General features: G+C 36.5%; 1 protein-coding gene across 1 annotated transcript in view; it reads left to right on the plus strand.

Annotated features, from left to right (window-relative positions):
- kcnab1b (potassium voltage-gated channel, shaker-related subfamily, beta member 1 b) overlaps positions 1–21,707 on the plus strand; it is a 104,913-nt gene that overhangs the window by 1,175 nt on the left and 82,031 nt on the right. Inside the window, exon 2 of the mRNA XM_036556605.1 lies at positions 1,266–1,531. Within this exon, the coding sequence (XP_036412498.1) occupies positions 1,317–1,531 (215 nt within the window). The 5' untranslated portion in view covers positions 1,266–1,316. The remainder of the gene's footprint in view (positions 1–1,265; positions 1,532–21,707) is intronic.

Below are 21,707 nucleotides of genomic sequence, written 5' to 3' on the forward strand. Positions count from 1 at the left end.
ACACCATTCAATAGTTATTTAATAATAACTTATCCTTATGTACTCATGGTGATTGTTATAAACTTGACACCAAAGCATAAACTGATGAGTTAGTAATAATTTAAAGTATTTTAGAAATTTGACACAGTTAAAAAAGACAGTAGTACAAAAAAAATAAATAAATAAACTGTTATTACCTATTTTAAATAATTTCTTGTCAAATGTATTATGAATTGCTTTTCAGTCAGAGAGATTTGGTCACTGCTTTTCAAATATGAGGCATTCTGGATATTAATTTTGTTATAGCATCGTTATCAATGCTATACGGCTTTCTAAATGATTATGGAATCATCTACAGCTCCAGTCACCATCAATTTTTTTTTACATTTTTTACAGCTTCCTACAAATTGTTTGAAGTGTTTAGTATATTTGTGTCATGCTACAAACATTTTATATATGTATCTGCAACAAATTTGGTTCAATATTATTGAAACCAATGATTACAAGCTTTTGGATGGTAGTGTAACACTATGTCATAAGTTAAATTACGCTTATGTCCACTTACAAGGGAAATTGCCTATCTTTGCCCAGTCTGGGATGAGTGTAACAGTGCTACCTAGGGCAGTTGAATTTCTTGCACAAGTAGGAGTTGAGGGATTTGAACTAACATCCTTCTGGTTGCTGGCATGTTTTTCTTAGCATTACACCAAAATGTATGCTCTTGATTTTTGAAGTGAAAATAAGTGAACATATCCTCTACAGAAGACACACTTCAGCACATTTTTACTGTTTATTTGCTGAATTTAACTTATTGGAAATAAAAAGAACATGTTAAATATGGCCTGGTCAAAAGTTATGGCACATTATATGTTTTTTTTTCATGTGTTAAACCCAGCAAATAAATACAAATCGTGCACTAAAATTTGCAGAAATATGTCATATTGAAGTGTGTTCTCTGTAGAGGATGTGTTAACTTACTTTCACTTAGAAAATCAACAAAACATGTAATTTGACTGGGAGTATTGAACCTCTTGCATGCGACTGTGAGTCTCTGTCATGGATAAGCAAATCTATTTGAGATAATGCAACAAGGTACAAACAACTTAAAACACCAAACCTGTCTTGACTGATTGTCTGTGTTTGGGGTGAGGGGTAACCTGTTTACATTAGATTTTTTTTTGCCTAACTATTGCTTTAATCTGGGTCAAAGAAATATAAGTTCTCACCTGGATGTGATCAGCTTCTAATTCCACACTCCTCCTCTGGTTTGTCCCGATCCTGCCCAGGGTTCTACCCTTTGCCTGACGACAGGTCTACTTTAAACTCCAGTCCTAGCCATGCAGGTGTCTTTCGCTTGCACGGACCACGGTCTCAAGGCCCCGCGGGCCAACGAGCCAACCAAGCAGAACACGGCCAGTCCTAATACAGCCAGCGCCGCCCGCGCCCGCTTCCGGACAGTGGCGCTGATCGCCCGCAGCCTGGGCTCCTTCACACATCGTCACCACATCTCCCTGAAGGAATCCACCGGCAAACTCACCGGCATGAAGTACAGGTACAGCTTCCCTTTTACTAGCCTTTCAACTCAGACCGCATTTAGGGCCACTCTAGGTACAATAGGCTCATAGACATCACTATTTAACAGTCTGGAATCAGTGTTTTCAATAATGTAAATTTTATTGCAGATAGATCAAACACTGTGCGACTTCCCAGTTTTCAAATACTGTCATATGCAAAAGTTTAGTCGCTTCTTGTCAAATTACATTTTATAATATATATAACATAATATATAAATAAGTATACAGTTCTCCTTATTTTAGTGCACAATTAGTGTTTGCTGAATTCAACAAACTGGAGAAAGAACATAAAATGTGGCGTCTGCACAATTTTCTCCCAATATATTTGCAAGATTGTTTCCTGTAGATAGTATGTTAAATTATTTATATGTAAGTTTTAGATGTGTCCAGAGTGATGAATTGAGCTGTAGATGATTGTAAAAGAACTGAGAAAACTGTGTAGCATTGATAATAAAGTTAAAATTATTATATATATATATATATATATATATATATATATATATATATATATATATATATATACTATAAAATCTACAATGTCTCCCAAAATGTTTGAATTATTGAACCAAACATCTGAAAATACCTGTAAGGTCTGGTTTATCAGATTTAAATAAACACTGAATACAGAATACATTTTGAAGCTCTCTTATTTGTTTTTAAGGCCATTATTAGGCCAGCACCTGCCTACATGTCAGATTGTTAAACTGAATATGCTCCACAACAATGTCTAACATCATCAAACACAGGATCACTCTCTATTATTTTTATCTGTTGTGGTTTTTAGTTTTATTTCACTTTGTGTATTATTTATCACTTTATTGTATTATTTAATCATTTTTATTGTGTATTTTATTTTATGTTTTTTTTTATGTTTTTATTCCTACCTCTTTTTATTGTGTTTTTATTTTCTTGAATTTCTGTCTTCTCATTATGTTTTATGTAAAGCACTTTACATAAATTACTTTTGCATCTTAATGTGTGAAAGGTTATTATTATTATTATTATTATTATTATTATTATTATTATTATTGTATAGGTTATTACTATACATACAATACTGTACAGGAACCCCCATAATTTGTGTACTCTTTAGTCAAATCAGCCATTAATTTATGAATGAATTAAAAGTTATTAATTTTTAAGAAAAAACAGAAAACATATTTAACATATTTAATCATTTTTTGAACTCCAGTTTTGGAGACTTCTGTTTTTCATACATTGTCCTTTGACTTTCCCCTTCCATATACAAGTGGATTATCTTAAACCTAATCTACTTAGCGATGCACCGACTTCTAAGACTGAGCTGTGGAAGAGGGTGCACAAACCACTGAATGCTGAAAAGGTTTCTGTTACTGAATACTGAACCTCATATTAAGTTGTTGAGGCTTTTCTGTTAAATAGTTTTTCTGCTTTTTTCTCTGATGCAGAGACATTAATGCATTTGTATTATTGGCCATTTTGACTAATCTGTGAATGAAAGGTGGTCTTTGACATTTGCACAGTCCTGTAAAATAACAAAAATATAAATATAAGTGATTCCAAACCCCCAAATGGTAGTGGATGAACTCCAAAGAAATTAATTACGCACTTGAGATTGAGTCTTTTTTCCTGTGCCAAATTAACTGACAATAATAGGCTCATGTGAACCCTATAGGAGTTCGTTTAACCCTGGAGTCTTTTTTTCTGTGCAGTGAGTTGTGTAATTTGAAAAGAGAATTGAAATGCTTTTAACACTCTACCATCTGATTGATTGAACAGTCTGCTCTGAACATAGTGGCCTCCTATGAGCTCTATGCGGTGTAAATTGAAGCCTGATTGATCACCACAGTTACACATACTGATATGTTCGATCCTACACTTTAACTTTGTGACAGAGAGGTTTCTTCACTCCTTCTGCATCAGCAATGATTGTACTCCACTTCTGCACTATTACTGTAGAAACAACTTCTGTTCTACTGGGAGGGCTTTTCAGTAGATGTTGAAACATTGCTGTAAGGATTTTATTGCATTCAGCTCCAATTATTGAATTTTTGAATGGAGCTCCATCACTTCACAGCTCTAGCCAGTGCTTGGCATTGGTTAAGATCATCTTAGGGTTATGAGCAGCTGCTCCAGAGTGTCTCATTCTATTATAAGTACTTTTCCATGGAGATTAGACAAGCTGTATGTGCAGTTGAACACCTGTGTTAACAATGTGTGCATCTTAAAGTAGCTGAATTCACATATTAGAAGGAGTGCAAGATACATATAGTGTATTTTGGTGGCTAGTTTTATGCTGGGAATACCATATGTAGTCCGTCAATCAAGACATGTTTGGCATCAAAATTTGTTTGAGTTCTTACCTCTAACTTCGCTCAACTCGCTCAAACCACATCAAATTACATTTTTGTACATTTGAGGAAATTAGATTTTTTTCATTTCATTTAACTTGCTTATTAGGGGTCTGAACGTGGATTCCTTCTGAAGCTTCATTGTCAAAATATCTATTGTTAAAAGCACTTTGCAGTCACTTGAATTCTCTAATTAGAAAGAGTGTGTGGTAGGGCTGTCAAAATAAAATTCAACATTCAAATGTTCAGTGAATCACATGCAAATGTAGAAAATGTGTATTCAAATACTTATCTTTGGGGTCAGTTGGATCCCATTCAATGTTTAACATCTCTAAATAAATCACTGACCATTTTTATGCTTCATATTTAATGACTTTTCCTAATTTAATGGAGACAACTGAGTAAACATGAATTAACATGATGATATAGTTTCAATGTCCTGTACACATTTCGTATACATCTGTGTTCTTTGGGGTCTGTTTGACCCCAGGCTGTTTTAGTTGTATAAAACATAAGAAATATCAACATTTTACACACATTTGATTTTGGTTGTTTTGGGTGATATTGAGGTCACTATAAGATGCAATTTTCTAAACCTCGCTCTGCTTTAGAGTCCTAACATAACCACACCTGTAGTAGAGCGAGAACCACTGATAGTTCACACGACACACGAGAACTTTGATTTTCCCAGAGGTTTCAATTACTGGGGTCAGAAGATAACAGGAGGGTTAAGCTACTTATTCTGTGGCTCCCAATGTGTTCGAGGCCAATTGATAACTAACATTATCGCAGACAATGTCTACCAAACGGACGAAAGAACATGCCATTGCTGCAGGGGTATGTTTTGGAAATCCAAAAGAAATTTGATTGGCCCCTTAAGTGATGCCCCCTCTAGACACTCACCACCTCTAGTCACATCATTGATAAACCCATCACCCTTCAGTGAAATTCCTGGATTTGCATGGTGAATATGTTACTCTTGTGAATTGCGTAGGCTTAAAATGTTACAGGAGCACTGCTGGATAATATTAACATACCTAAAGTTACTGGAAATCAGAACTTTAATGGTACTGCTAATTGAACCCCTTCTGTGCAATAGAAGTTCATTGATTGTTTCATTTTCACAAAAAAGAAATCTCTGCCTCTTATTGTGCCAGTAAAGGCCTTTCAGCAGATAAAACACAAATGGCAGTGAGTTTTTAGAATGTCTTCTATTTTTAATAACTGCTGAAGGGGGATCTTAAAATGAGATGTTTGACAAATTTCGTGCACACTGACATTGGTATGGTAAGCAATAGGTTATTTTAAACAAATATTTCAAAATACCTGGAAAGCAGTACAGTTTTCAACTTGATTTGAATTGACATAGTTGTTGAACTCAATGAATTAATCTTTCTACAATCTTCATGTTTTAAAGGTACCCAATCCTGGTCCTGGGAATCTACTAGAATACAAAGTTTAGCTCCAGCCCTTATATAACATACTTGATACGAATAACAGTTGTCTTCAGAGGCTTCTGAAAATTAGACTCAGAGGTGCTGGATCTGAACTCTCCAGGGTGGTGGATCTCCAAAATCAGGGTTGTTCTACAGCAATTACCTGTTTACCTGTATGAATGCACCAGAACGCATAATTTTCATTTAAAATAACTAAAATTTTCTAAGCTAAATGTTTCAAGCCTCTACAATTTTTAATTTGGAATGAGAGTGGAATATTACCGGCGTGAAGATGTTATGGGTTAGACATTCTCAATGATACATCAGAATTGGCCAGTGCTTCTTTTTGATGACCATCTCATGAGTCAAAGCCCATAGAGCAGGTGTGCACAACTCTTGTCCTGGAGGACTGTGTCCAGCACGGTGATGTATCTACTCAAACCTGATTACATTTCCCTGTTAATTGGCAGGTTTAGTGGGTGTGTTTCAGTAGGGAAACCTTTAAACTGTGCTGGACACAGTTTAAAGTTGTGCTCCCCTGCTTTAGAGAATCACTGGTTTAAACACTATGTGCTTTTAGGGGAGGATGGTAATTTATGCTGAGCATCCCCTGGTGGATTTGAGGAACACAGTGAGTTAGAAATCCTACTTTTTTGTTATCTTGGCAAAATAATGTAATGTAAAATACTGCATCTTGAAAAATAATGTATTTAAAAATTTAAAATATTCAAAATATTCTATAAATAAAGATGAATAAAATTTGAATTTGATTTGTGATGCCATCTGACGGATCTAGTGTGTGGATACTTTTGTATTTGTGTGGACTTTTGATTTTGGTGGGCCAAGTTAATAGAATAGTTGTTTTGTTTATGAATTAAGGCTGTTACATTGCTTGCCATCTATAACCTACCATTAAGGAAGTACAGTGCTTGGACAAAGAATTTATTTATGATATGGCTTGGAATATTTCAACATTAGTAAAGTAACATGATGAGCTTTAGTGAGTTTTGTAAGCGTAACTGCAGGTCCTCAGGGAGTAGTTGGTTTTGTCACATTACCAGCATGGATAGAAAGCTACTATTTACTACGAGACTGAATCAGCTTCCTATACGGCAGCTTCTTCCGTTCCACCTTAACTCATGCAGCAGTTACTTTCTAGCATCTGTAAGAAGCTTCAGCTTTGTCCATTTACTGACCATCCTGCTGCTCCAAAATGGACACCATATTTTCTTTTCTGGTGGTCGAAGGTAACTTTATGCTTCCATGGAAAGCTGAATCAGACCTGCATATGTTGTATGTGACAACTTTGTTCTTTTTCTTTTGCTATCTGCTCACATAAGTACGACACTATAAGTGACTTGTGGCTCTCTTCAGGTTAAGCTGTGATCTCACTCTACATTGGAAGGCTGTTTGAAAATATAAACAAAAAATCATCAATGGAAATATTTGATTATTGATGACATTGAACAATTGTTACAGCCAGTCTCCAGTATCTCTAGCATGCAATAGAAGGTTATACAGCAGGCTAAAGCACTAAAAGACAGAGGCTAAAGCCTATAAACACAGGCAGAAAGACAAAATCCATGAACATTGAACTAAAAGAGGTAGAGGGATGTTAAATTTATGATTCATGCACCTGTGATATTGATATTCAGGAGAAGGCACACATTCACATTTACATTCTGTGCTGCAGCTAGAGGTGATGTAGCCACATACCTTCATGCAGATGCACCTGTTCTGTATGATTTTGACAGGTTTAACTAGTAATGTGTTCTTCCACACTGTTTAATCCAGATGCCATACATCTCCTCTAGTGTTTTCATTCCAATAAATGGGTAAAAATCACTTCGCCTCTAAAGTCGGACTACATGGACTTATACTGTATTTTTCCCATATATAATGTTACGCAGTAAGCTTTGACTGGACAATTGAAAGTTAGGCGGAGGTGTTGAGTGAAAAGTGTGCTATGTGCTATATTGGTCCACTTCAATTTGAAAGCACATCATATAAATTTAGAAAGTTTTTTTTACACTTCTAAGTAATGAGTAACAACAGTAGAAACTTGTGGAGTAGAAGTAGAACGTTGTGGTATTGGTGAACAAGAAGATGTGGGAAACATAGCCCTTTGACAAATGCTCTTTTATTAAACACAGCAGCAGTGGAGAAGTGCCACTCAGCACTCTGCATGGCCACGCCTCTCATGCGTCCATGGCCAGTAGCAGGCCGCTACATAGCCCCACTTTTCAAAAGAGCGGCCCATAAAATCTGCGCAGAGTCCCTGGGGCATGAGGGGGGCACAATGCCCACCCCTCACACTCTCTCTGCAGCAGGGGTTTCAGAATGTACACTGTCCCGGTAAACACACATTCCACAGGCAAACAGTCCTTCCTCACAGCGCCAGAGCAGAGCCAGTAGGTACTGCTACTGCATTCATTTAAAGTGCTTTGTTTCCCGCAACTTCTTCTTCACCAAAGCCACGATGTTTTAGTTTGAAATGTAGTGGAGTGAAGGTAAACATAGCAAAAAATGGAAATACTTCAATAAAGTACAGATATTAGAAAAAAGTACTGAAGTACAGTAATGAAGTACATGTGCAGCATTACTGTCCAGCCCTGAATATCAACTGAAAGCTTAGAATTCACAACTGTGTTTTCTAAGAGTTTAAAACACAGAAGGCAAAAGGAGGACTAATTATTCCACTCAGTGGAAATGACTACTTTCCAAAGAAAATCATTTGAAGAAGAGAATCCAGACTCCTGAATGAAGAGGAGGTGTGTGTTCCAGACAAAAAGGAAAATGAAAAGAGTGTGTTAAGAGCTGAAAAAACATCTCATCCATCTGGAGCCATTCTGGCACTAGCCTGCAAGCAAGAGTGTGATAGAGGGACTCAGAGATAGAGAGGGAGAGAGAGAGAGCGAGGGGAAGGGGGTACAGAGTGAGGGGGAGGTGTGAACTAATGGTTTTTCGTGTTGGAATAATTCATTGCGTGTGAGCAATCTGTCAAGTAGAAGCACAACATTACCGTAAGCATGCAACTCTTAACACATATCAGCCAGTTTCCATAACAACATGGAAATTGCTGGTATGCCTCCACAGTTTAAAAGATTTGCACCAGTTTTCTTCCACCATTCTCCAACATGAATGTTCTTCAACAAACTCCAGTTTGTCTCCAGGAAACAACAGCATTCTCCAACAAACACCAGTTTTTTCTAATGTTCTCCAACAAATGCCAGTTTTCTTCAGCATTCTCCAACAAACACCAGTTTTATTCAACATTCTCAACATTTTCCAACATATACCACTTTTCTCCATCAGTCTCCAACAGCCAGCAGTTTTGTGTTCTGTTCTCTAACGAACACCAATATTCCCCAACATAATTTTTCTCCAATATTCTCCAACACCAGTTTACTCCAATATTCTCCAACACCAGTTTACTCCAATATTCTCCAACACCAGTTTACTCCAATATTCTCCAACACCAGTTTACTCCAATATTCTCCAACACCAGTTTACTCCAATATTCTCCAACACCAGTTTACCCCAATATTCTCCAACACCAGTTTACCCCAATATTCTCCAACACCAGTTTACTCCAATATTCTCCAACACCAGTTTACCCCAATATTCTATAAACACCAGTTTACCCCAATATTCTCCAACACCAGTTTACTCTAATATTCTCCAACACCAGTTTACTCCAATATTCTCCAACATCAGTTTTCTCCGATATTCTCCAAGACCAGTTTGCTCCAATATTCTCCAACACCAGTTCACTCCCGAAAACACCAGATGTCTTTGATCCCTACTCCCTCATCCACATTGTGCTGTTCTGTTTAGTTTAGTAATTAGCTACACTCTAAAAAGTGACGTATCAAATAACAACACATTCGTGTTACCCATTTTAACACTTTTGTATCATATTGTTTTCTGTGTTAAAAGTAACATAAAATGTGTTATCCGTAAGTGGGCACAGAAATATGTTTAAAATAACTCTAAATGTGTCGTCTCCAACTGAACATACTGATGTGTCTAGTTAGAAAGACAATGTGTTGTTTTTTAAAACATCTGTTTTAAGAGTGTAATGTAAAAACCTATGGTTTAAAAAATGAAATCAGCCACTTTCTCACTAATATACAGCAACATTCACCAGTTGCACCACAGCTTGTTTCTTTTCAATTATCACAGTAGTTTGCTTGCTTACAGTTGTCAATGAGATTCGGGGTGACTGGCAATGTACTCTGTCTATTGCATAGTAAAAAGAGATTTGCAGTGCCTTTTGGTTAACATTCAATGTCTGTAGTAAGCAATGTTGTTCACTAGATATTAACACTCTGGGAAATTGTAGCCCCCCAAATCACTTTTCCACTCTACATTTATTCCATTTTACAATTAGGACACTAAGAGGAAGAAAGGTCAGCTTAAATAAATGTGACTTAAAATGCAGATCACTTTCAGTCACACTCCAGTTTTCTCCAGCAAACTAACATTCTTGAGCAAACACTGCTCTTCAGCAAACACCAACGTTAATGTCGCTCATCAGCTGAAGAATGTCTAGAACTAAGAGCCCAAATCAGTCACAAATGAGTACAATCAATCAGTACAAATGGCATAGAACATTTTAGAGACTTCACAAGAATCCGTCACTGGTAGAGGACACCTGATCCGACATGCGGGTTTGCTGGAGTTCCTTGAGCAGTGCTCGCATGGTGTGTTCTGGATTTGAGCCTTTGAGTCAATGTCTTTGCAGAGTTCTGCACAGATCCATGTCTAGTACGAAAATGGGCCCTGTGAGCTCTCTCACTCCTTTTCTTGTTCTGTTTTCCTTTCTCCTTTAATCATTCTTTTCATTTATTTTTCTTTCTCTATCTCTCTTCATTGACTAAAGTCTCAGCTTTAGACATGTAATCAGAATAATGATCTCGAGCTTTCTTTCTCTCTTTCTCTCTGCATTTCACTCAAGCTCTTGCTGACTCCCTTATTCTCCATTTAACAGTAGGAACTTTTGATGTCCAAATCTTTATGAAAGCTACTTTCTTAGTTCTGGGATATAAATACAATGTGTATGTGTGTCTGTACATGTGTGTTTCTACCCGAGGCCAGAATCAAAGCGTGGCGAGAGAAGTGAGAGTACAGTGATATTGCAGTTTAGATGAAAAGATTACTGTATTTTGGCCTTCCAAAAATAGTGAATATATAAAAGACTACGATAAAACATAAGATGGGGATTTAAATACAAACTTAGGAAAAAATAACTGTTCAAAAGCTAAAATCAAATACGGGTCAATATCAATATAATGTGCCTTTGGCAGCCTCAGCATAGAAATTTAAACATCTTACTAACATTGAGAAATAATTGGTTTTTGAAGTTTTACTCTGAATGAACACATTATTACTAATATAAAGGAATGTTAACCTTCATTTTGAAATACAGGTTGTACATTTTATACAATTGTCTTTGATGTGGAGATTTTGACATGTCCAAGGTGCTACATGGTTAAGTTGTATCTTTTAAGTGGTAAATAACATGTTTTTTATTTTTCAAAAAGTTCTATAGACATTTGTTAATAACTTTGATTATTTTGATTATTCATTTTGTCACTTGCATAAAAATATTTAAAAAAAATCAAACTATTTTATAGGGGTGTAACGATTCTGAAACCGAGACTGAAACCACAATACAAACGTCTCGTATGCCCACCCCCATATTGATTAATGATATTAGAACATTAAAAAATATATCTTCGAAACAAAACAAGGTCATCTTGAACAATTCAACTTTTGTTCATCAAATGCTAACTTTAGCTAAAGTTGTTCACCCTGTTATAATAAAAAAGTAGTTCCTATTAACTGTTAAACCATTGATGTGAAACGGCAGATTGTTGTTTTCAAAACAGGTTAATTTTGTCTCCTGTCATTCATCACACTGCTACAAGGGCCCTTAAATAGTAAGCATAACCAAAACACAGCCACATTCAGTCACACACACCCAAAGCTGCTCTCCACTGTCAAATATAAGCTTGGGTGTTTATCATGGACACGCTGTTGATGAAACTACCTTCATTTTTGTCAGTATGAAAAGTTATTGTCCACCCTGTCATCTACAGGTTTTATTAGAATAAATTAGTCATTGGGTATAAAAAATAAGCCTACATCTTATATATTTTAGATGGTGTGTTGTTATGTAAGATTCAAATCAGAGTCCATGTAATAATCTATCTATTCTTGTAAGCTCAACCCTTCCCAAACACCCACGTAAACCATGTTTATCTGACTTAAATGCCCTTACCTCTCATTTGATTAGCATATTTCTAGCCTCTGGTCCTCTTTCTTTATCTGTAAAAACTGCTGCTGTCTCACTGGTTCTTAAGAAATCTGGCCTGAGCACCCTTTAACATAATCTCATGATCTCGACTTTCAAGACAAAGAGATGAAGATTTCTTGCCTCACATCTACAATAAAAGCCCACCTGGGTCTGTATTCATAAAGGTTCTCAGAATAGAAGTGCTGATCTAGTTTCTGTTAGTAAGGTCAGTAAATGATAGAGGATTCTAATCATTTATCAACCCTCCTACTCTGAGAAGCTTCATGAATACTGGCCCTGGTCACAGAGTCTTTGAGCCTTTCCAATGTAGTTGCATTTACTACACAGTGCTGAGAAAGCTCTCGTAGGAGTCATATGACCTTCTCCTGTCTCCTATCCTATTAATATTCTCCTTCTCCTTGACCTTAGCACCGCTTTTGATGCAGTTACTCATGACACAGTTCTCTCTCTTGTGTCTTTGCCGAGAGAGATGCTGACACTGCCTTTGCCCAGTTCGTCATTTGACTTCACCACTATTTGCAACACTTGTTTGCCTTTGTCTCGCAAGAAGTTCCCCAGGGATCAATTCTTGGGCCTCTCCTGTTCATAATATAATTCTTTCCTATAGTTAAGTTATTCACAACTATGCTTTTAATTGTTACTAATATCCAGATGAGCAAGTTTACATTAATATCACATCCATAAACAGATCTCACTAAGAATTTATGGAAAATATAAGGACTGAGAGTAATTTGTTGGATTGCATACACATGTAAGGAGAGCTATGTTTACTAAACCTGTACTGAGTCCAAATCAGTTGCAAATGGTCAAGGTTTGCATTCTGAGACCCTGTCAACATCTGCCTTATTAATGGAACAAATCTGTTGACCTCTTATCTTCTCAATTTAAACACAGGCAAATCTAAACTTCTGCTTATTATTGTTAAAAGCTTAATCTCTTGATATTAGCATCTTCTCAATAACAAATTACATCAGTAAGCCTAGTTCATTCCTTGAGACCCCATGTGCATATTTTTGAGTTTCTCCGGCTTGATTTGAGCTTGTGAAGAGCTTCATAATTACTTGATGAGTTGAATCAAATATAAGCCAAGAAAACATAAACATGTACAGTACATAGGGTCTTCAGTACCCTGTCAGAACCAAGCCAGTGTTGGCAAAGCTGAGATTTATCTTTCCCAAAGCTGGAGTCGCTGAAGTAGTTTCCAACAGAAGCTACTTGGCTTGTTCTTAGAATCTCAGCGAGGTTGCTGGCCTGGGTTCTGGGATTACATTCAGCCTCTGACATTCAAGTCCCATATCAATTCATTCATCAAAAGCTCATTTTTCCACCTCGGCAACCTGACCTTCATCCCTGACTTAACATAGAAAATTGTTGTTGGAGGATTTGACGCACTAGTGAGTCGAAGGCACACTGGAAAAACTAGCATCAGACCAGTAACATAACTAGGACGTTATAGCAAGAAACAAACAATAATGCCCCCCTCATAATAAAATAACTTTTGATGAATAAAGTTAGGTAATTTGCTTGTTTCCTCACTATTCCTGTCTCAAACAAGTATGCTCTAAATGCATGCCAATCCACCCACAAGCATCTAACATCAACCTAAATGTTTACATTGCTGTCTGATGCCCATTAGCCAAATAAGTAGGCTGCATAGATTTGACCCACATTACAGACCTCACACAGTCTCTGCCTGGCAATAACTGTTAATAATTGGTTAACTGTTACTAACTGGTGCTAAATGCAGGAATATTGCCAACTTTTTTTGGTAAAAATTGATACAAAAGACTACCATCTATTGCTTTTGTAAATAAAAAGACAAAATGAAGAAAAACATTCTGTCAGGATATAGTTTGTATGATAAGATTAGGAGGTTTTCTTATAGTATGCAGAAGGGAACCCTCAGAGCACGTACAGGCTACTAGAATCCTATAGAACTGCTAGAAGAAGTTAGCATTATCATAGAGGTTTTTCCTCATGTTTTGACCAAGTTTTAATATTTACATGCCAAATTGGAAGCTTAGCTCATTATTCAAAAAGTATTCTAATAATACCCTTAAAAAAGGATAGAACTCCAGCCACTGGCTACCACACACTGCTTAGCATCTTACTGTATCTGTATTATATCAAACTAAAACCCAGAGCCCAAATCCATAGATGACACAGAGAATTGTGTCAATCAAAATTTTTCAAGATAAACAGACAAATGCTAATCGTCAGCTAACATTACTAGCCTCATCATCACTTGAAAATACCTTTTAGCTCACATGTGTCAGGCTCCAGTTCTTGTGGGCCAAAACCCTGTAGACTTCAGCACACCGCTTCATAAAACACACCTGATTCAGCTCAGCTAATTAGTAAAGCTCTATGAACTGAATTCAGAGCATTAGATGAGAGTAAAGGCTAATCTCTGCAGGATTTTGGCCCAGAAGGTTCCCAGTTTGACATGCCTGTTTTAGCTGAAAACAGGGAGTTTATTAAGCATTAGTTAGCCAAATGTGTTCAATTCACTAAACGATGTGGTGTAGCTGTGCTGTGTAGTATATCTGCTGCATGGCATTGTTCTCTTTCTCTGGCATAGGGCTTTGGCTGGCTGCAGTAATCTTTCTATGCTTCCTTCTGTGGACTAAACAGATTACAACCCCTGACCAAAATGTAAGATGCAATGTTCCTTCATTGTCCTTGTGGAGTAGAGCATAAACATCCCATGGTTTTCAATATGAAAATGTATAACACTAGAGAAAATCTAATTTGTTTAGCAAAAAGTTACTATTTGATTTTTTTCATTACTATTAAAAATTCTGACTCATCTCTAGACCGAACATAGAACTTCAGCTAATCATCCAAACACTGAACTTCAGTTTTTGTTAAATGGCTTGTGTCTTAACTTCAAATTCATGTCAGCTGATTTATCTGTATGCATTTGGGATGGTCATGCTGTTTAATAGAGGACTCTGTTTTTCAAGAGTAACTGCACACAGTGGGATTTTCCGCAGTGTTTGTTTGCTTCATGCCTCAGTGCCCAGTGCTGCAGTGCAGATGAGCAGTCTCTCAGGCCAACTGTGCATGTGTGTGTGTTTTGTGGGGGAGTGCAGTCTGCCCTGCTGGTTTGGCCTTTCATATATCAGACACCAACAGGTGTGTGTGTGTGTGATCATTCTGTCAGTATTCCATTTTGTGTGACGTGTAAGGTTTTGTCTTTATTATTACAAACACTAGAATATCCTGGTTGTTTGCTTGTTTAACCCAAAGCTGAAATCAATGTGAAGTCCTCCTCTTTGTTTCTTTTTCATTTGCCACTGATTGTCTGATACTTTAACCCTTGTTTGATTGAGTAAATAGTGAATGAAGGGAAAATGTAAAGGGACACAGTCAAAATAAAAAATCAGCTATTGCTATGTCTGTTGTAAAAATACATAGTCACCTCTTATAGTGGTGGCATAGGGCAAGAAGATCCCCCCTATGTATCTGAAGGTGGAAGTAAAATTTCCAACTATATAACTTTAATGTTTGCCTCTTTGTTTTTCCACTCCCAGATGATATTGTTATTTTGTTGTAATGATACACAGATTTCATGATATGTAATAATGTTTTTGCGTTACAAAATTATATAATTGTTATATATAATTAAGCTTTATCTATTTATTTATTTAAAATTCCCCTAATGTTTTTTTTTTGTCAATTTTTGTAAAGGTTTCTTAAAAAACATAAAATAAAAAAATAAAAAGTGCAACAACTATGTATTTTGCACAGCTGTGTTTTGCAAACACATGCAATTATGGCTTATAACAATAAAACTAAACCAAACATTTGTAGACTATGAGGCCTCATCTTAAAGTTGTATGAGAGGGGATTTTCTGACATAGCTCAATCAGTAGTTGATCAACCAAGACATGTTTGGCATCCAAACTTTGCTTATTCATTTTAGCATGAGAGCAATGAGGCTAATGTTGCTAACAGTCAATAGAAGTCAGTAGTCACAAAATGTTTTCGTAAATACACGCCCAAAACGTCTGTAAATTTAAGCAAATTAGATGTTTTTTGCCAAGCTATAACTTAAAAATGGCCAGGGCCCACCAGCAGACCCAAAGTTTTATTAAACACTTCTATAATCTAAGAATAACTCAGCCAGTTTGTATACCTGTAGTTACAAAATAATAAGCCTTAGCAAGTAATAAGCCTGGGGTTTTAAGGGGTTAACTTGCTCATTCAGGGTCTGGAACTAGATTCCTTCTAAAGCTTCTTTTCAAGATATCTATTGTTAGTTTAACAGATATCTAAAAGCATTTTGTAAATTGAAGTTGAGTCCAAGATGCTGCTCTTATTTTGTTAGTTGGAAACTCAAAAATCCTGATCATGCTCCTACTCTGGATGATCCCTTGATGATTTCTGAAAATAGCTCTAGAGTATTTTTGTTGAGTGCTCATTAACATTCTCACTGTGTTACCTTAGTGTTTTGTGCTCCCTGGAGACTCCTAATTTGTTCCATGATGGCTTATACACAGCTCTCTCTCTCTCTCTCTCTCTCTCTCTCTCTCTCTGTCTTTCTTTTGAGTGATCACTTTCACATATTCCTACAGCCAACTTGGAACTGGTTGGAAATCAGTGAGTAACAGAACAGAAGTGTTTTTGGCGGCTGAAAATGTGTTAAGGGCTCCAAAACACTTCGAATCAGTGGCGAGACAACAGATTAACGAATAAACATCTCCATGTCTCCTATCTCACCAAACCCGAGTAATTGTTAACATTTGTCTGTCTCGCTCCAGACACTAAGCTCTCTAGACTGCGAAACAAACACACACACACATTCACACACACACACACACACGCTTGCAGTACTCACAACCATCAGGCAAATACTGTCAGATATCTTCAAACTCACCCTAGCATTGTCACTGCTTTACAACCCTGCAGTGAGATTTATAGGCTTAATAAAAGTTCCGGGCCAACACCACTTGACATATATACTTGCACACCCACACATACAAAATGATATGTATGGAATGACAAAAATATATGCAGGCCCAGCAGGATGTTGTCATTGTACTATAAATCAAACAAACTGGCATTTATACACAGTATCCTTACACAAAGACAGATAATCATCTTATGAGACCCCTGGGCACAAGAGTCTGTGGAGAGTCACAAAAGTCACAAGAGTTTTTGGATTTAAAAATGCAGTGAGGCTAAACATGTGTTTGTTCATGTTTATATCCACCTTGAGCAACACTAGGAATCTGTTTGTTTCAAAAAGAAAGTTATCTCTCATTATCATTATCTCTTATTGACATGCAATATCCTATTGTGTCTGCATGAAAACATAATTGGTGTACATTTGAATCTTGACTCATAATGCAAAATAACAAAGTAGTACTGTACATGGTAACACCACTGTCACATACTGTCTAAAACATCCCATTTGAATTGCAACAATATTCCATAAGTCCCTAAATATAAAAAAAAAAACTTGAGAACAGACCTATTTTTATTTATTTCATTTGTTTATTCATTTGTACATGTTCAATGGCTCTATGCTCATCTGATGTTTACATCTGTAGGGGATTGTCCCAAGTATTTTCACCATCTCAGACCATGTGGACTGAAGCATTCAGAGGCCCCTGGGCACTGTATTGGCCCATCAGTCAATATATGTTTAGCAACTATAGTCTTTGCTGAACCCTTTGCTGAATTTACGGTAATCGCCAACAATAAGAAAAGCATGGTGAAATACAATAATAATCAGTGTTGAGGTAATTACTCAAAAAACAGTAATTAAGTAATCAACTAAATCAGCTAATAAAGGTCTGTTCCATGTAAAAGCGTTTTTACTGAATTTGACAGCCTTGCTTATTGTGTTCATAGTCTACTGTTTTGCTGACTGACTGTTGCTGAATGTACTCATACATGTACAGGCATACATTATGCTCCTAGCTATCTAGTTAACTGTCTGTAGTTGAACTGTTTGCCAATCAGAGTTAAATTGGTTAGTTATGTTAGGTGGGAAGGTTGGAGTTTACAGTATTTTGAGAAGTGTGCTCCCAAATCTGATTGGATAGCATTGAACCTAGCAGTACAGTGTTGTACAGTAGTGAACCATTTCACAGATGTTCCGCATAAACTCTATTGTCTCTACTATTAGTCTCTTTAAAAAAAAGAGGCAGCTGATCCAAGCAGGTGAAAGGACAGGGAGGGCTCTTGATGTCAGATGTGTGGCATTATTGTTTGGAACAGTTTGTTTTGCTAATTTAAAAGCTTTAGTTTGACTTTTATCTTTGTCAGAAAAGAATTCGCAGAAATCTTGCCATAATTTTAATGCCCATACTGACTAACAAAGCTTATGTAAAACCAGATAGGCTATTGTTTTTAATCACATCTTCATGAATTTAATTATACAGCTATTGGTAAGTATTATTCAGAGCAGGCCAAGAAACTTTTAATCCATTTTTGCCATATGTATGTTTATAAGTAGAAGAGGAGGTATTTTAATATGATTGAATTTGGAGTTATTTTTGTTTATACAGTTTAATTTTACGGAAATCCTTCCTTTACATTTTCCCATAATTTGTACTAAAGGACAAATTAAGGCTTGGTCTTGAATAGGTCTCGCTCTCATTTGGACTCAGTCTTGACTCAGTCTCGCTTTCATTGGGACTCAGTCTTGATCGTTCTCGCTCTCATTTTGACTCGGTCTTGCTCTCATTTGGACTCAATTTTGACTCTGTCTCACTCTCATTTGGACTTGGCCTTGACTCTGTCTTGCTCTCATTTGGACTTGGCCTTGACTCGGTCTCGCTCTCATTTGGACTCAATCTTGACTGTCTCGTTCTCATTTGGACTTGGCCTTGACTCATTCTCACTCTCATTTGGACTTAATCTTGACTGGGTCTCACTCTCATTTGAACTTTAGACCTGGTCTTGACTAGGTCTCGTCTATTCATGGTCTTGTATTTGTCTTGGACTCGACAAAGGTGGATTTGATTGCAGCCCTCCTTTGTACTTCTACATTACTCTCATTACCCATAGGAATCTGCAGCAGCAGAAAGTACAAGTGAAAATCCAATAGTCCTTTTGGTAACACTTTATTTGGATGGTCCACTATAGATTCTTTGTAAATGTTTAGTATATCTTTAAGTAACATTCAACTAAATAGCTGTTAAATGCAACTGATTGTGAAGTTGAGTGTTACTTGGATGGTCCACTGTAGGCGTTTTGTAAATGTTCAGTTGGCCTTTAAGTAATATTCAACTAAATATCCATTAAATTCATCTGAACTTCAAGTTCAGTGTGAAAGAGTTTATTAAATCTAGCCCTAACCCTAAACCTGACCCTAACCTTAAGCTCAAGGCAAAACCTACACCTACTTCCAACCCTAACCCTAACCATAATGTTATTGAAAATCAACTGAACATCACAGAACGTTTGTTAATGATTTAAGTATCTGTAAAGCATCTATAGGGGACCATCCAAATAAAATGTGACCGTCCTTTTTAGTACTTTATTTAGAAAGATCTAAACATTCAAAAGGCATCTCTAAATCCTTTTATTTACTATGACTTTACTGATAGATCCTAGATCAGCACTCCTATTCTGAGAAGCTTCATGAGTACAGACTCTGATCTGTTTAGTTAAGGTGGGGTCTCGCTTTTCTTCGGTATGGTAATCTTAATCTATCTATTTCATATTTTTGTGAATAGATTCTTTTAGACTTTTTTTATGTTTTTGATTGTTTGCCAAGGTTTACAGCACTTCCAGTGCAAGCGCTGCTCACATTCACAGTCAAAGTCACAAAGTCAACTGATACAGAAAGCCCACACATGCTAATTATATACAAGGACAGGCATGGATAATATAAACTGTCTGTTATATATGGTTTTAACAAGCTCAGTCTAATTACATGTTTTGTTGATTTTCTAAGTGAAAATAAGTTAACATTCTCAACAGAGATTTTAGAACTTAAATGCGGTCTTGTTCTGCACAATTTAGTGCACAATTTCTATTTATTGCTGAGTTTAACATTTTAGAAAAATAAAACATATATTAAATGTCATAACTTTTGCTCCAGTCATAATTAATGTTTTTTTCCCAACTTGTTAGACTCAGCACATGAACAGTAATTGTGCATGAAAATGTGCAGAATTGTGTGTAAAGATGTGTACTCATATTCACGTAGAAAATCAAGCAAATATCATTTGACCAGGAGCATCCAAACATTTGTATACGACTGTATGTACTTAGAAAAAATATATTATTTAATTGCATAATTAATATTGTTCTGACATTTGACTCTGTCTCACTGTCATTGGGACTCAATCTTGACTCGGTCTTGGTCCCCTTGACTTGTAACATAGTTAGATAATTCTTGTTAAGTCAGTAACTGCAAGTGTGATTGCAAGAATTTAAACTGCAATGCATTGTGCAACTTTATTACAGGAATAATTAATTACACTATTGTAACATGTATTGCATTTTCATGTTACTTTGTACTGCATTACCCCCAACACTGAAAATACTTGTTCTAGTGAAGCCGACAAATTCTATTGAAAATGCAGACATTTGTGTTAGTGAGAGGAGATGTCTATTATGATTTGAAATATATTAGACACTCTTACCTTGCTGGTCCACTTTGTACATGTAAAGTCAGAGACAGTAGCTCATCTGTTGATATACAGGTCACAGGATGCTGCCCACAGGATGCTGTACGCTGGATATTTTTGGTTGGTGGACTGTTTTCTGGGCTAAATTCAATGTATTTAATAGATAATACACATTATACTGAGGATACAATCCCCATAATATAGTGGTACCTTTGTTTGAAAAAAGACTTCTAGCTTTTTAATATTTCCTGCAGTTTACTCATGATATCCAGGACCTAACAGTTAGTTCATTTTGTAGAGGATGTGTTCACTTATTTTCATTTAGAAAATCAACAAAATGTCATGTCTGAGGATTGTCAATAACAGTTAACCTTCATAAACTGTCATATCCTGTAGTCCTTCTTTTAAAACCGTTGGTGTAGTTTCAAACATACAGAAATGTCTCATTAAAAAATGCCATTTTTATCCCTACCAACCTCATGATAAATTTAACAGGCTTAGGTTTGATGGGCCGAGTGAAACTGTTCCCATCCTTGCAGCTTCATTAAGCTCTTACTGTCTCAAAAAGAGCATATTTTGAATGTAAGACGTGTTAAAAACAAAAGAAAAGTGATGAATCATTGTGTTTGTTTATTCCACAACGTACTGAATGTTTTTACTTTGTCACTAAGTTACAAGCAACTTTGTAGAAACTGTGGATGACCTTTCTGTAGTCTTCCATCTAAATTAAGCTTTGGATATACAACCAATGGATAAGCAATCTATTTACAGTGTGCTATCTAAATAAAACTATGGATAGATAACCTATATATAGTCTACTACGCCTACACACGATGCCAAGACAGCTAAGAAACCTGCATGTATTCTTCTTGTTTTGTTTTTTTTTTATTTCCATTCATTTCCTCTGAATAACTCTCTCCCTCACTCCTGTCCTATAAATATAGTCATTTAATTCTTTCTCCAACAGCATATGCCATTCAAACTCAGTCTCTCCTCTCTTGCAGAGCTGTGCAGCTCTAATCTATGTGATTATAAAGGAAACTTTTCAGCATTAGTAAGACCAACATAGGCACACACACACCACACCAGAAAAAGCTATGAAATCATTGTTGCATCTTAGTCATCTCTCTGAGTCAGGCCAACCGTTCAGGTCAGCTCAGCATCAGCCAACCTGCTGCTAATTGGATGGTGGTGACTCCCTGAGATAGCGTGAGGAAGAAGCATGGAGACAAGCCAAGACTCAAATAGGGAATTCTTGGACTTGCATTTAGTTTGGAGCTGATGTTGGCTTCAGTGCTTATTAAGAGTTTAGATCACAGAGCGGTAGAGGGGCCAGTGTTGGTCTGCTTTCAGCTGTTTGGTCCAGCAGAGTTTCAACAGTAATGAATTAGGAACATATTCTTGTACCAGTATTGGAACTCCTGATCTACAGCAGTGTTTCTCTATCCTACTCTCAGCCCCCACTGCACAGT

This window comes from Colossoma macropomum, unplaced genomic scaffold, assembly GCF_904425465.1.
Source record: "Colossoma macropomum unplaced genomic scaffold, Colossoma_macropomum, whole genome shotgun sequence".
NCBI lineage: Eukaryota > Metazoa > Chordata > Actinopteri > Characiformes > Serrasalmidae > Colossoma > Colossoma macropomum.